The sequence below is a fragment of the Anabrus simplex genome, chromosome 2 (genome assembly GCF_040414725.1).
Source record: "Anabrus simplex isolate iqAnaSimp1 chromosome 2, ASM4041472v1, whole genome shotgun sequence".
Lineage (NCBI taxonomy): Eukaryota > Metazoa > Arthropoda > Insecta > Orthoptera > Tettigoniidae > Anabrus > Anabrus simplex.
The window spans coordinates 1,137,988,826-1,138,006,155 of NC_090266.1; the positions used below are offsets into that span (position 1 = coordinate 1,137,988,826).

The window sequence follows — 17,330 nt, forward strand, 5'->3', positions numbered from 1 at the left end:
TGGGAACAATGGCAGGAAGGTACTTGGAATGAGGGGATAAAGGCTACTTTAGGAATGAACTCGATGGATGAAGCTGTACACATAAACTGGCTTCGGTGGTGGGGTCATGTGAGGCGAATGGAGGGGGATAGGTTACCTAGAAGAATAATGGACTCTGTTATGGATGGTAAGAGAAGTAGAGGTAGAGGTAGACCAAGACGACGACGGTTAGACTCGGTTTCTAACGATTTAAAGATAAGAGGTATAGAAATAAATGAGGCTACAACACTTGTTGCAAATCGAGGATTGTGGCGACGTTTAGTAAATTCACAGAGGCTTGCAGACTGAACGCTGAAAGGCATGACAGTCTATAATGATAATGTATGTATGTATGTATGTATATATATTGTTGGATTGATTGGTTATTAATTATGAAAAACTGCCTAATTGAGTCTGGCCTTCCCTGTGCATGGTTGCGTATTATTGCAATATGTGTTTAGCTTCCCTTTAACAACTATCAGTTTTGAGAGAAACTGGGGTACATGTATTTTGCCTTCAAAATTAGTTTATTGACATGCCAGTATTATGGATGTATCGCATGTAAGTGTCCTTAAATCCCAGTTGACTATACAGGGATATCAATACAAGACCTATCAAGTCATGCTAGGGTTCTTAAAGAGAAACAGAAGATCTATAAGCTAACCTGGTGGTATTTCAAATTTGGTGCAGTTTCTACATCTGATGCAAAATGACATCTTTAAGGGCAGGGGAGAAGAGGAACAATTGATGATTAATGGTAAGGAGATATAGGACCTGTCTTGAGCCCTTAGCATATGACAAAATTAGCATAACTGAATGAATACAATGCTAATGCACTTGGAAGTTGTCTCTTATGTTGATAGAGGACACACCACCTGCACTTTTTTCCCCAAAATATTGGTTCCAAATCTTCAGTGCGGGTCGTATTCAAACCGTTCATTCTTGTAAATATTTATTACGTTTACATGGAGTATTGAAATAGATTTGAATATGGTTACCCTACTCAATATACCACATGTAAATGGGCATTCACGTCTTATTGTGTCTTAGTTGCATTCTAGAAAACAAGATAGATCTTTTCTCAATACGGTTACAGTGGCATTTAAACATGAAATGTAAGGTAATGAAATATGGTAAATAAAAAAATATGGGTAAATATGCAGTAAATATGAAAGTTGCTGCTGCGGATGCTTGATCGTCATTTGTTTCAGAAGTGTTGCTGGGATGCTGGGTGCGCGAATAGCTGATCTCGCAGGATGTCGTACTTTGCGAGAGTCGAGACTGTTGCTTACGGAAGTCTACCTTGCTCACATTCGAGTTCAGTATCTGTCCCGTGAAAGTGCTGTCTCAATAGTAAGCAATGGATTCGAAACGGTGTCTGTGGTCATTTAGTGTGCGTGAGAAACTTAAAGTTGTAAGCGACGCTGAAATATATGGAAATTGTGCTGTTGGCAGAAAGTACGATATTGATGAATCGTGTATTTGTGATTGGCAGAAGAAGAAGGAAAATCTTCTGAAAAGTAACGGCGATCGCAGAGCGTTCCGCGGGCAGAGTGCAGTGTTTCCGGAAATTGAAGAACAACTCCACAAATTTGTGATAAAAAAACGTGAGTTAGGATAGGGTGTTTCTAGTGAAATGTGTCAATTGAAAGCACTAGAGATCTCAAAAGAACTCAAAACACAGGGTTTTACTGCAAGCCGCGGATGGACCCGAAACTTTTATTGGAGAAAGGGATTGTGCATTCGGAGACGTACGTCTATTTCACGTCTCCCTGGGGGCGTATGAAGAAAAATTAACGGCCTTTCAGCGTCACATTATTCATTTGAGGAAGCAAAATTCTTATTTGCTGTCGCAAATTGGGAATGCTGACCAGTCACCTGTCTATTTTGAAATGCCGTTGGAAAAAAGAGTGGATACGAAGGGTTCTAAAATTGTAACCATCAGAACAGGTGGTAACGAAAAGCAACGATGCACGGTAATGTGCGTATTAGCGGATGGAACCAAGTTCCCTCCATATGTGGTTCTGAAAAGGAAAACACTTCCGAAACTTGCCGTCCGGTGTTATTGTTAGAACACATGAGTCCTGCTGGATGGACAGTGCGTTAGTTGAGGACTGGGTGAAGTGCGTTTGGCAACGTCACCCGGGAGCTTTATTACAAAAATGAAACATGCTTGTGTTGGACAGTTACCAAGGACATACAACTGATGCCGTAAAAGGTATGATGAGGAAAGGAAAAACCGATCTTGCGATAATTTCCGGAGGACTTACTTCTATCTACAGCCGTTGGATGTGTGCGTAAACTGGCCTTTCAAAACAGCAATAAAACAGTTGTACACCGAATGGATGTCTGATGGGGATCACGTGTTAACACCAACCGGACGAGCGAAGAGGCCTGAAGTGGGACTAATATGCAGCTGGATCAAGACCGCATGGCCGCGCATTCCCAACAATCTAGTGTCCAAAAGCTTTAAGGAATGTGGAATTTCAAATTCAGTGGACGGTAGTGAGGACGACTATTTGTGGAATGATGCCAGCGACGAAAGTTCCTATGGTGAAACTTCAGATGACGATGAATTGTGAATGATCTGAGTATTGGACTGATTTTGTTTACAATTTTTGTAACGATTTTATTAACTGTAAGCTGTTTGAATTTATATTTGTGGTATATTTGAAAAAAATTAAATAGGTATGTAAGTTATTTGATTTTCTATTTTTTTCTGTATTTTACCATGTGAAATTTAGGGTGCGGGTCTTATTCGGTGGCGGGTGGTATTCAGGATTATATGCTATATTTCAACACTCACATATAGGGTACATTTAAGTATGGGCATCGATGTAGCTACCTCTGTGGGATAATTTTTGGTTCTAGCTCATACAAAACCCACCTAGCAATTTCACCAAAAGGAGTTTTATAGTTAAGAACAAATGTCTCATTCATGTTCTGTGGAGCAGGATGATGCCTGCCGAGAGTATGAATGGCTGTCATGTTGTGCCACTCAGGCCAAGGGGCAGTACCATACAGTTTATCCAATAAGTTGTGGACTCCAAACACAACACGCTCATAGTGGACTAGACCTGGGTGTTTCTCCAAGATCTGCTCTGTGGGATACTGACCAGCATTGTAATACCAGGCTCTGGGTTGATAGCGTCTGTAGCCATCTAACCATAGCGACAGAAACTGGGCACCCTTTCTGGCCAGCAAGATCTGAAACAATAGATTTACTACATGTTACCTGTAATACAGCGGGAGGGATAGAAGGTGATCCTATATCACTATATAAATAAAACTATAATTTTGTTTGTAAACTTCAAAATTTTGCTTCATAGTTTTCCTTTATCTTGGATTAGTTATATAAAAGTCAAAAGCAGGTTCAGTTCAATGTTTGTCTGTGTGTCTGTGTCAACATCGCAAGAGTGCAAAATATAACTTCCGATCTTTTATGTTTCATGCATTCTTACCAAACAGGAATAATGATTAAGGTATTATTTTGTACTCAGACATTTTAACAAATTTGTATACTTTTATCACAATGTATTGAATTTGTATCACATAATATTTTAACATTCATGTAATATTTAAGAACCATAGTGCTTGGTTCAATTCAATCACACATCCTAACTCATGTCATAATATTGTTCATATAGCTCACAACATTAGTTTTATTGTTTAATAGGAAGTAATTGTGTACTTATCTAATGATGGCTGATGATGATCCCAAGTAGGGTCGAAACTAGTCCCTAACGACTCAATGTAATTTAAATATAGGCATTGCAAATATCATGAAGTATTGAATAGGTGAAATAAAAGTTTTTGTAAGATTAAATTATATGCACATAATGATGCTCAAAAAAGCTGGAGCGTTGGGAAGGAAATGCAGTGTTATAGCAAAAAACAACGCAATTGGGTGTTCCTTTAGCCAACTGTAGTGACTTGCAAATATTACTAAATTAGTGCTGCTTTGGCAATGAGCAAATTAGACATGTTAGAGATGATCACATCCACTGCTTATACAGTATTCTAATACTCCAATAATTCTGTTCCGTGTCCAACCCTTGTCCCATTTCTCAACCGGGTTGGGTATGAAGTGAGATGAATCTTTGTAGTGAGTTTTTATGACTTGGTGCCCTCCCTGATGCCAACCTCATCAGAGGAGTTAATGAGATGAAATGAATGATGTGATACATAATATGTCCGTAACAACTGCATTGTGCACATCAAGATAACCCAGCATGAAGAAGCGATATCAAATACTACTATTGCTTTACGCTTGCAAATTTTAAGTTCTTACTGGGAATAACAATCGATACTTGAGAAGTAAAGTAACTGAAGGTATTAAACACTGAAAAGGGAACTATATTTTACAATTGGCTTTATGTTGCACTGACAACAGATAGGTCATATGGTGACGATGGGATAGGAAAGGCCTAGGAGTGGGAAGGGAGTGGCCGTGGCCTTAATTTAGGTACAGCCCTAGCAATTGCGGAAAAGGGAACTAGACGGTATTTATTTTGTGCTTAAATGTATGGTAATGTTAAAATTAATGCTGTTAATTGGCAATTGCTCTGACAAGGGACATCCTTGATTTTGAATGCTCTAAAAAGCATAGAAAAAAAAGCTTCAAATTTCATTCACCACAATAACGGTGGTCTGAGTCATTCTTAAGCAATACTACCTGAAGAGACATATGAATAATATTTTTGTTTGTTTCTTATTACATTTTGCCATATGTTTCACAGACACAGAACTTGTGATGATGGGATAGGAAAGGGCTAAAAGTGGGAAGGAGGATGTCTGTGGCCTTAATTAAGGTACAGCCTCAGCATCTGCCTGGTGTGAAAGTAGGAAACCATGGAAAACCATCCTCAGGACTGCTGACAGTGGGGTTCGCTAAATAATCTTCTATTCACGCCTGACAGGAACTTGGGTAACATAAGGAAACATAATATCAATATATAATATGAATAAAAACACACATAATTCACTGCCGTGAGTATAGAGTTACATTTTCCATCAACATTGTCAAAAGCCCTCTGCTTAAAGTGATTATGTTATGTAAAACACACCTGTTCTACTGACCTGACAGTGCTGCTGTTAAGTCTTCAAAGTGTAAATGTGGAATTTCAATGAAGTGGTTAAAGCAAAGTGGAAGAGGACACACATGCAAATCTCACTAAAACCACATTTTTTTTACATTCAACATCCATTTTGCATTCAAGCAGTCCAATATCAACAGACACACTAATTAACAAGATATTGCCATAAGACCTATCTGTGTCGGTGCGACATAAAGCAAATAGAAAAAAAAATTAACAAGATACGTGTATCTGCCTTTTGCCAAGCATACTGCCAAATTAGGCTTGTACTTTGGTGCAGGAAATTGATTGTATATCACAGAGTGAATTCTAATGATGAAATGCCGATCATGTAACGTTACTTGTGGTTTTCCATACTGTGATCTTACAAAATAAGCAATATTTCTCACATAAAGCTTATATTGCTGAAAGAAGTTCGCATCACGAGGTTGGCAATATTTTGTTGTTTTCGGTGGTAATATCTTACATATAACATCTTTGATTGGAAAACTATCATCTAAAAGGTCATGATTTGTATGACCTGACCAGGACTTACACAGCAATAGGCTCTTTTCACTTACATGTTCATCAAGGAGTGAAGTCAGAAAAAGTTTCATGTGATCTTTTGTCATTTATCCACCTTTTCATGCCTTCATATGAATGTTTCGTTTGCTTTCAGGTTTCTTTGAAACATTAATGCTGAAAGTGTCTTGAGTCCCTTGAAAACAGATATACAGCTAGCTTGTTAGCTAATCTGCCACTCACTGATATAGCCACCTCAACTGTGCAGGGTGTATCCGTGATGACGTTACACACTTTCAGGGATGATGGATGACGGCAAATGGATCAATTTGAGATAAGGAAACATATTCCGGAAACGATAGAGTCAAAAGTTAAGCAAAATTCTACTCATTTAAGTATGTCTACCTGCACAAGTTTCACAAGCCGCTCCATTTAAAACAGATGTTCGAAATGGTGTCCCTCTGCGCCAATGCAGGCATGGCATCGTCGCACAAAGTTCTGTTGTACCTGTTCAAATATCCACAGTGTCGTTTGAACAGCATTGCAGGCAGTGAGAATTCTTGCCAAGAGATCCTCTTCAGTCTCGACAGGTGTCTCATACACAAGGCCTTTCACATGGGCCCACAAGAAAAATTCACGTAGGGCGAGATCAGGTGAACGAGCAGGCTATGAAACAGGACCTCCTCTTCCCATGCACTTTGCAGGGAATGTCTGATCCAGGTGTTCATGAACCCTCAGTCCAAAGTGAGGTGGGGCTCCATCATGTTGGAACCACATCTGTTGACGAAGGGCAAGTGGGATGTGTTCCAGGAACGTGGGTAATATATCTCTGAGCATGACTGTGTACACCGCTGCACATAGACGGGGAGGAAGAAGAAACGGGCCTACTATGTAATCACTGACTATGGCTGCCTACACGTTGACTGAAAGTTTGCACTGATGGCTCTTCGCAACTGTAGCGTGGGGATTCTCATTGGCCCAAACATGACCATTGTGACTATTTAGCATTCCGTCTCTGGTGAAACAGGCTTCATCTGTGAAAAGCACATACGTAGGAAAGTGAGGATCGACTGCAAGGCGCTGCAAGACCCATTGGCTGAACACGACTTGAGGTGCAAAGTCAGCAGGACTCACAGCCTGAACTTTCTATGGATGGTACATGTGTAGCTGCATTTCATGTAATACTCGCCACACAGTCATATGCGAAACATTCATTTCATGTGCAATTGCTTGACAGCTGATTGCAGGCGCCTCATCCATGCGAGCAAGTACTGCATATTCTAAGTTGGGAGTCCGTGTAATGTGTTGTCCTTCTTGGTCCTTGGACTGTGGTACCAATTGCCCTGTTTTACTTAATCACTGGAACAGTTGTGGAAACATGGTGTGAGCCGCATGCCTGCTACGTGGATATTTGGTCCTGTATAACCGTTCGACTTCTCTGCTGCTTCCATTTGCTTGCCCATACACTAACATTATATCTGCAAGTTACGTAACCGGGTACAACTCCATCTGGATAGGGCTGATCAACGTACCACTTCAACACGTAAACACAGACTGAAGCCTACAGTACAGACATCGCACACTGATCACATCAGTACACAGTATGCCATCTGCACTGGAGTTGTTGAGTAATTACACTAGCCTCTTCTGCTCGTTGGGATTATCTCCCCTATTGTACTTTTTTTTTTTTTTTTGCTAGGGGCTTTACGTCGCACCGACACAGATAGGTCTTATAGCGACGATGGGATAGGAAAGGCCTAGGAATGGGAAGGAAGCGGCCGTGGCCTTAATTAAGGTACAGCCCCAGCATTTGCCTGGTGTGAAAATGGGAAACCACGGAAAACCATTTTCAGGGCTGCCGATAGTGGGATTCGAACCTACTATCTCCCGGATGCAAGCTCACAGCCGCGCGCCTCTACACGCACGGCCAACTCGCCCGGTATATTGTACTCTTAGCACATGTAGTGTACAGTACAGTTGGAGGTATCAGGCCGATTTTTACTTTAACTTCTGACTGCCGGCTGCAGTGGTGTAGTGGAAACTAGCGTTGGTGTACTAATCCCAAATTAGCGGGTTCAAACATGACTGAGGTCAGTGGATTTTAAGGGTTTTTATAGGTGACAGCCCCATGTCATTAGCTTCCGGCACGTGTAACGGACTCTTCACTTCACCGGCAACTACTGTTATGAACCTCTACTATTAATATGGACTTACCCTCATCATGATACACACCGCATTTTCTCTCCAACTGGAACTTACATACTTATGTGAATTTGCACACACCGTACCTTGCACGAACTCTGCTCTATCCACCTTTACGATCTATGATAAACTAACTTCCTTTTCGCCGCCTGACGTCATGTGACATCGCCTGCTTTGTCACGCATGTTCCACTAACCTCTGGAATCTTCCAGACATATTTCTCATTATTCCACACTATAAATACCCGGCCTTCCTCTGAATGTGTTGAGATGGACTTTGGCCTGTGTGGAGGGAGGAACCTTTAACGTCATCTCTGTCCTTAGCGACATGTCCCCTGGACTCTCCATTTTCGGGCAGAACTACTTGGTTCAAGATGAGGTATGACAAACTGATAATGTCCTTAATGTAAATACTTCTATGTTGCATTTGGAGCTATTTTCTTTACATATTCTAACTGGGAGCAGTGCATTTCCAGGCCGAGATTTCACTTGTATTTTCAATATCTAAGCCTCTATTGACTAACTAGTGACAATTTTCTTTCCAAATGTGCGTGTGGTATATCGGCAACTCTGCGACTCCTATACACACTTGTGCTTAATCAGTGCTTCACCATTTATGTTTTTGTATACTTTGAAACTGTTTCATTATAGTATACAGTGACTTACGCCGGTATGACAACGTTAATTTGTGCCTATTCGGGTGATAATTGAAGGTGGCAACTTTCATATTACATTTAGACTTTTGCTTAGAAGACTTCATGCTGGTATACTCCAATCTGGTAACTGTGTACATCCTTTTCTTATTCTCGTTGTTCAACATTTCTCTTTATACCGTATTCATCCCTTTCTTGTCTATCCCTTTCCTCTCCTGGCCTATTCTCTTATTTGCTTTCATTCTCTTGGATATTTTATTCTTGGTGTAACAAATTTGTATTACATGTGGTTGGGAAAATTCCGTATTTGTACAGACTTCTATTCATCTTATATTGTAAGAGCTTGATTTAATTCTTCTAATATATCTATTTCCAAATTTTATCTTGGTTTCTCATCTATTTTCACCCGTCATGTCCCTTATTTCTCCTCCCACTCTCTTTTAATTTTCTAATATTATCTAGCTTGCTTTCCACTGCGCCATCTGTGGTTATTCTGGAATGCTTATTGGAGAACTTTTTTTTTTTTACCACGGCCTCCATCCTCAATTTGGCGTTTTACTCGCTGCGTAATATTACTGCCTACCGTTTGAAAGTACTCGGTGTCACCGATACTTTGGATTTCCCTCGGCAGGATTTATAAATAAATATATATATATGCATATACCCCCATAAAAGGGTTACACACGTTAAAGAACTACTGTGGGATGAAATTCCAACACCCCGGCGTCTGTTAAGAATGGACGGATGTTAAACAACTTGGATTCTTAATAACTTTTGCCTTGAACGTTTCTGTACTACAGTTCCTCATGTCAAATTGAGCCATTTGCTGACCTCCACCATCCCTGAAAGTTTGTAACATCATCATGGATACACCCTGACGAGTTGTGTTCAGAGCTGTGTACAGGCTGCAACACACAATCTGTAGTTTTCTCTCCTCTGTGAGATAGTACTGACACTGATGACATTTCATAATGAAATAGACTTTGGTCACTGTTACAAACATGTCTTTGGTCCACACTCTTCTCTGTTATAAATCTGTCCACTTCCTCCACAAACTCTTGTGTTTTCCAATGTATAGTATTGTCCTTTTCTATGTTGTTATGTGTGACAAATGTAGCAATATACCTGGATGAAATTCCACTTTCAGTCTTAAAACTGTCAGTAAAAGTAACTGAAGCTTTGAAATTTTTAAGGCCAATTAGTTTAGATGCTCCTAGTCCCCACAGTTGCAGATACCAATAGTGAACTGTAGATTCAAATGCCCTAGAGCTATCAAATTTTGACATTAGATGCTTGTTTAAAGTTTGTAATTGTGACAGTCTGCTTCCTTTGAAATGAGCTCCTCATCGTTTGTTAGGCATGTAATTTAAAATTAACTTGCAAGTTGATTTACTTCTAATTATTTTGCTATAGGAGTTGATGCCATGATCATAGTAGTCTCATATCTTCTAATACACTGGAAATCAATATTTTTGGGTGGAAATAGTTCATAGTCACTTTGACTTGACTGTTCCCCTGTTGCTCTGGAGATGAAAGCCTTGTACTGCTTAAGGAGCCACTTTCAGGTGTCATCCTCATTATATTTCTGTATTATTATGGTATATAATACATCCGCAAACTCCACATTCTCGACTCCGATTGAGTTTCCATTTTCAGCACGTCGCAACGTTGTCTCTGATATTTTGACAACATTTATGGGATTAATTCTCCTCATGATGGCAATGTATACAACCAGACACTCCAAGAGAATCACATATACTGCAGCTATATTTGTCAATGTAGATACAACATACCACCGTCTAATGGTGCTAGTATGCTAGCCGTTAACTATTAAGTTTTGCATGGAAATGTGGCAGACCACTGTTTTTGTGATGAACAAACTACATTCTAAGGATATTTTCGTGTCGTTCAGAGCATTCAATGTCACGGGTGTCCCTTTATTGAAGTAGAACAAGTCATCTAGTGCCATTTAAGCAAATGAAAAAATGAAATGGCATATGGCTTTTAGTGCCGGGAGTGTCCAAGGATAAGTTCGGCTTGCCAGATGCAGGTCTTTTGATTTGACACCCGTAGGCGACCTGCGCGTCGTGATGAGGATGAAATGATGATGAAGATGACACATACACCCAGCCCCCGTGCCAGCGAAATTAAATAATTCAGGTTAAAATTCCCGACCCTGCCGGGAATCTAACCCGGGACCCCTGTGACCAAAGGCCAGCACGTTAACCATTTAGCCATGGAGCCGGACATTTAAGCAAATATTCATATGCTTTCCCAACCAAAGCAATTAAAGTAGCTGATTGCAAAAGTACTACAAAAGTGTGTCATATTTGGATTTTTACCAGCAGTAATCTCAAGAGAACTGTTTTAATCAGGCTGAGTGGCACAGACTGTAGATGATATAGATGTTGATTCCCACAGGGAATATGAAATATTTGTCCTGAATGAGTAAATTTATAATAACAATTTAATGGTCCGTTATTGGACATTATAAATTTTCCAGCTAACTCATTCTTGGTTGCCTGCATTTTGCCCCTATGTGCTAAGTTGGGCTCATCATTTGGTACTTAGCACACCCACCAAGACGCATGGTTAGTGCATACCGTGGAGGCTACTATTACTACTAACTACTAAACATTTTCATTTCTCCCCTGAATAGGGAGGCGGACCTCTTACATGGTTTACGCTCAGGCCGGGAGATTTGTTTCGGTGAAGGAGATGTGTGGAGAAGGTGAGGGGGTGGGCGACTGTGGCCTACACTACGAACTGTCCCGGCATTCACCTTAGTGCAGGAGAATGGAAAACTACGGAAAACCATTCTCAGGAGAGCCGACAGGTGGGGCCAGGCGTGTAGTCCGGCACTGTGCTCCAGACCCGACTCCCAAATGCAGAAGCGTAGAGCCACGGTACAGCTGTGGCCAACTTTCCTCTGCTCGGTTGGCCGGTCAGAGTACAGAGCTGATGGACCACGGACAAGTCGTGGCCTCTTAAGGGACAAAACCCAAGGGCTGAAACCCACCCTGCACCTGCCGACCCTGTGGAGGCCACTGCATAGACTACTTGAAGTCACCAGCAGTGCCAATGCACTATGAGAGACTTTGTCTTACTTCCAAAAATTGATGCCTGCCTGGCCATCAGATGATATAGATGTTGATTCCCACATTGTTATTATTATTACTTATATATTATTCCCACAGGGAATACGAAATATTTGTCCTGAATGAGTAAATTTATAATACCAATTTAATAGTCCGTTATTGGACATTATAAATTTTCCAGCTAACTCATTCCTGGTTGCCTGCGTTTTGCCCCTATGTGCTAACTTGGGCTCTCAGTTAATACTTAGCACACCCACCAAGTCGAATGGTTAGTGCATACCGTGGAGGCCACTGCATAGGCTACTAAGTACTAAGCCCAACTTAGCACACAGGGGCAAAACGCAGGCAACCAAGAATGAGTTAGCTGGAAAATTTATAATGTCCAATAACGGACCATTAAATTGGTATTATAAATTTACTCATTCAGCACAAGTATTTCATATTCCCTGTGGGAATCAACATCTATATCATCTGATGGGCAGGCAGGCATCAATTTTTGGAAGTGAGACAGTCTCTCATAGTGCATTGGCACTGCTGGTGGCTACAAGTAGCCTATGCAGTGGCCTCCACGGTATGCACTAACAATGCGTCTTGGTGGGTGTGCTAAGTACCAACTCATGAGCCCAACTTAGCACACAGGGGCGAAACACAGGCAACCAAGAATGAGTTAGCTGGAAAATTTATAATTTCTAATAACGGACCATTAAATTGGTAACAGATGGTAGAAGTGCTGGCCTTCTGAGCCCAAGCTGATGGATTCAATCCTGGCTCAGTCTTGTGATATTTCAAGGGAGTTAAATATGCCAGCCTTGTGTGGTACATTTACTGGCCCTTACGAGAACTCCAGTAGGACAAAATTCTAGCACCACAGCATCCATGAAAACCATACAAGTAGTTAGTGGGATGTGAAACCAACATTATTATTATTATTATTATTATTATTATTATTACACTGACTGACAGTGACAATGCAACACCAAGGAGGAGTGGTTCGAAAGGGATGAAAGTTGGGGAAAAAACAGAGACGGCACGGACGAATAATTGATGTTTATTTCAAACCGATATGCAGGTTACACAATGCGCACGGCATCGACTCAGTAGGATGTAGGACCACCGCGAGCAGCGATGCACACAGAAACACGTCGAGGTACAGAGTCAATAAGAGTGCGGATGGTGTAGTGAGGGATGGTTCTCCATTCTCTGTCAACCATTTGCCACAGTTGGTCGTCCGTACGAGGCTGGGGCAGAGTTTGCAAACGGCGTCCAATGAGATCCCACACGTGTTCGATTGGTGAGAGATCCGGAGAGTACGCTGGCCACGGAAGCATCTGTACACCTCGTAGAGCCTGTTGGGAGATGCGAGCAGTGTGTGGGCGGGCATTATCCTGCTGAAACAGAGCATTGGGCAGCCCCTGAAGGTACGGGAGTGCCACCGGCCGCAGCACATGCTGCACGTAGCGGTGGGCATTTAACGTGCCTTGAATACGCACTAGAGGTGACGTGGAATCATACGCAATAGCGCCCCAAACCATGATGCCGGGTTGTCTAGCGGTAGGGCGCTCCACAGTTACTGCCGGATTTGACCTTTCTCCATGCCGACGCCACACTCGTCTGCGGTGACTATCACTGACAGAACAGAAGCGTGACTCATCGGAGAACACGACGTTCCGCCATTCCCTCATCCAAGTCGCTCTAGCCCGGCACCATGCCAGGCGTGCACGTCTATGCTGTGGAGTCAATGGTAGTCTTCTGAGCGGACGCCGGGAGTGCAGGCCTCCTTCAACCAATCGACGGGAAATTGTTCTGGTCGATATTGGAACAGCCAGGGTGTCTTGCACATGCTGAAGAATGGCGGTTGACGTGGCGTGCGGGGCTGCCACCGCTTGGCGGCGGATGCGCCGATCCTCGCGTGCTGAGGTCACTCGGGCTGCGCCTGGACCCCTCGCACGTGCCACATGTCCCTGCGCCAACCATCTTCGCCACAGGCGCTGCACCGTGGACACATCCCTATGGGTATCGGCTGCGATTTGACGAAGCGACCAACCTGCCCTTCTCAGCCCGATCACCATACCCCTCGTAAAGTCGTCTGTCTGCTGGAAATGCCTCCATTGACGGCGGCCTGGCATTCTTAGCTATACACGTGTCCTGTGGCACAAGACAACACGTTCTACAACGACTGTCGGCTGAGAAATCACGGTACGAAGTGGGCCATTCGCCAACGCCGTGTCCCATTTATCGTTCGCTACGTGCGCAGCACAGCGGCGCATTTCACATCATGAGCATACCTCAGTGACGTCAGTCTACCCTGCAATTGGCATAAAGTTCTGACCACTCCTTCTTGGTGTTGCATTTGCTCTGTCAGTCAGTGTATTATTATTATTATTATTATTATTATTATTATTATTATTATTATTATTTTCAGTTTTGCTTTGTTTTTAGTAATGAGAGTTTTTGGTTGTAAAGGATATAAAAGAAGGGAGATATTGTATCTTTCTTAACAAAATCTTCTACCAGCAGTTGACCATAGTCTTGAAAACATCAAAAGAAAATAACGTTACTGGTTTTACATCACACAACTACCTTGGTGGTTTTCAGAGAGGCTGAGGTGCCAGAATTTTATCCTCAGGAGTTCCTTTACGAGCAGTAAATCTACCAACACAAGGCTAATGTATCTGAGCGCCTTCAAATATCAAAGGACTGAACTGGGATCATACTTGTCAACTTGGGCTCAGAAAGCCAATGCTCTACCGTCCAGACCACACATCTATAGACCAATTTATCTTAACTCTACAGATGTCTCCAGGTGTGGACAAGTAAGGCTTACCAATGGAATTGATTTCTCAATTCACTGGACACACTCTAAGGTTTTGAATTTTAAGTGAGACAAGTAAGACCAGCACCATGCTTCACAGACCTTCATAAAAGCATGCTTAGGAAGTCATATATCTTTGGAGGGGACGAGAGTCTCACTTGCATTTGAGAGCCATGGGATGCCCCAGACACAACTCGACCAAAGGACTGGTTTTTGATGAAGCAATATCAATTGTATATGGGTAAGAACAGAAAAGAAAAAAGAGGTATGTGGTTATAAGATTTTCTTCAGAGGTGTCAAATTGGGAAGAGTATAGTGCAGACCTGGCCAAACAGCGCTCTAGCCGCACTCCAACCTTAGCAGTTTGGCCATGTGATAGTAGCATAGTCTCCTTGCCAGCCTGTCTGCTTTTGAACACATTTCAAGAGTTCAAAGGTCTCAAGATTGACTTTGATTTATTTATCACACCTTTCTCGCTTTTGGCCGAGAATGTTCCCCATTACTTCAAGATTTAACTAATAGATCTGTAGGGTAATGCACTGTTGAAGGGCATATTTCTGCAATCCCAAAATGTGCACAATTTTTATAAAAACACTTCATTAGAAATTGTAATCTTGGGGGATTTGTTGTGATAGTACATATATCACTCCGCTGCACTGTATTTATTCAGTTCATGTGTTAAAAGTACAAGCTGGAAAGTTGTCCATACTAGATTATATATTTGTGCAGCACATCAGAGATCAAGACTAACTATAACCCGGAAAGCTGCACAAGTCATCAGAGAGAACACAATGCTATCCGAGTCTTGGTTGTTGCAACTCCATGAATCTGAGAATGGGAAATCTCTCGCTCTCCAGACTGGGCAGCTGTAACCCACGCTGTGTACAGCATGTCAAGCTGGAGGTACATTTTTTTTTTTTTGCTAGGGGCTTTACATCGCACCGACACAGATAGGTCTTATGGCAACGATGGAACAGGAAAGGCCTAGGAGTTGGAAGTGGCCGTGGCCTTAATTAAGGTACAGCCCCAGCATTTGACTGGTGTGAAAATGGGAAACCACGGAAAATAATTTTCAGGGCTGACGATAGTGGGATTCGAACCTACTATCTCCCAGATGCAAGCTTACAGCCGCGCGCCTCTACGCGCACGGCCAACTCGCCCGGTAAGGAGGTACATTTAAACTTGTGTTGGACATGTGCCAGTGTCATTAATCATGGGTCAGTTAGTGAATCATCTACTATTTGCTGTCAGTTGTACAATGTTCATGGACTGCCTATGGACCAGTCTATAGTGGCAACTGTCTGTTGGCTGATAGCTGGAATGCGTTGGTAAGCTGCTACGGTCTATGGCCTGGTTTCAAGGCATAGGCAAATCTTATGAATGAGACGTGCTTTTTTTAAAAGAATAAATAGTATGATTATATTAACTCTTACAGTGCCAAAATGCCGATGCATCGGCTCTTACATTCTGTACAGAAAATGCAGGATGCCGATTCGATCGGCACCCTCTTATAAGTGGTGTAGTTATGCTGTAAGGCACTAGATTGTGCTACAAATCAAGTAGAAAGAAGGTAGAATGTTTGTAATTCCTTCTTATGTCATTAGATGGCACTGACATAGCTTCATTTCTGCTAGTTTACTCGTCAATTGTGAGTGTATGATCTGTGAGCGCTTGACGTCTCTGATCCAATATGGCAGCCTCCTCGTTTGTTTATGTCCGTGTGTTGTGATTTTTCGATCATTTTACGTTCTAAATGACGCATTTGAGTTATTTATCATAATATATTAAGTTTATTGTTATTTCTACTGTAGTTATAGTTACATAGCAATTTATTTAGGTCATAAAGTTGTAAATAGTACATTTATCACTACAAGGCATGTCGTTACATAGGTCTATTTCGGGAGAAGAAATTGAGGAACTTTTGGGTTGTTTTGAAGATGTAAGCAACTGTAATTTTAGTATAAGTGAAGATTATGATGTTTCTGGGTCTTCAGATAGTGCACCAGAGAATGATGGAGCCCTGCCATTGGCTAATGGGCTTACAATATTTCGTGCAATGTCAAAGATTTATCGTGACAGTGCTAATGAAAATGATAGTAACAGTGAATTAGATGATTGTTGGACTGAATGCATATTCCCTGCAAGTAATGTTGTCCATTCCCACCATTTTTGTGAAATCTCAGGGCCAAAACATGTACTATCTGCGCACTTTTTACCGATAGATTTACATCCTAGTGCTGAAGCAGTCGACCTCGGCAATCTTCGAGATTCGTACTGGCAATCTTTGAAACACAAACTATGAATTGATGTGCGACATCTGGCGTACACTTTACATACTAGTACTGTTGTTATTTACACAGCAAAGCCAAACTATAGAATTCACTCTAGGAATAGGATTCGCATCGAGAATATTATATAATGTGTGTGTGACACAGTTGTTGGCTTAAAATAACAAAGGTTCAGAAAAGTCATATCGATCGATCATATTATCGATTCAATTCAGATTTCATTTCCATTCAGTTGGCAGTGCTAACGGAACCGGAAGTGTTACCTCCTTACTCCTCAAAACCGTACACAAATCTATCGCTAAAAAGTGCGCAGATAGTAGGCCTACCTCAACCTGATGCTCCACCCATAGAATATTTCAATCTGTTCTTTACACTTTCATTCCTGACACTATTAGTTGATTTTGTATGTTGCTCTGATCTTCTGAACTGTTCTGTAGTAGCAAATACTGCTACTAGACACAGTTCTCTCAAATAATTACTATTACTCTCCCAAAATTCATAAAATATCCAATCATTGACAGGTTACACTGTTGGTGTCTTCCCCTCCACATGTTCAATGGTTTTGGAAATTACATTATAAATTGGAAGATAGACCTACATTAACAATATAAATTGGTACATATGATCCCAGACAAGAGTTAAGATTAAATATCTTCACTTAGT

General features: G+C 41.6%; 1 protein-coding gene across 1 annotated transcript in view; it reads right to left on the minus strand.

Annotated features, from left to right (window-relative positions):
* Nucleotides 1–2,240: 2,240 nt before the first annotated feature.
* Nucleotides 2,241–17,330, minus strand: part of LOC136863344 (uncharacterized) — a 32,519-nt gene continuing 17,429 nt past the window's right edge. Inside the window, exon 3 of the mRNA XM_067139732.2 lies at nt 2,241–3,225. Within this exon, the coding sequence (XP_066995833.1) occupies nt 2,860–3,225 (366 nt within the window). The 3' untranslated portion in view covers nt 2,241–2,859. The remainder of the gene's footprint in view (nt 3,226–17,330) is intronic.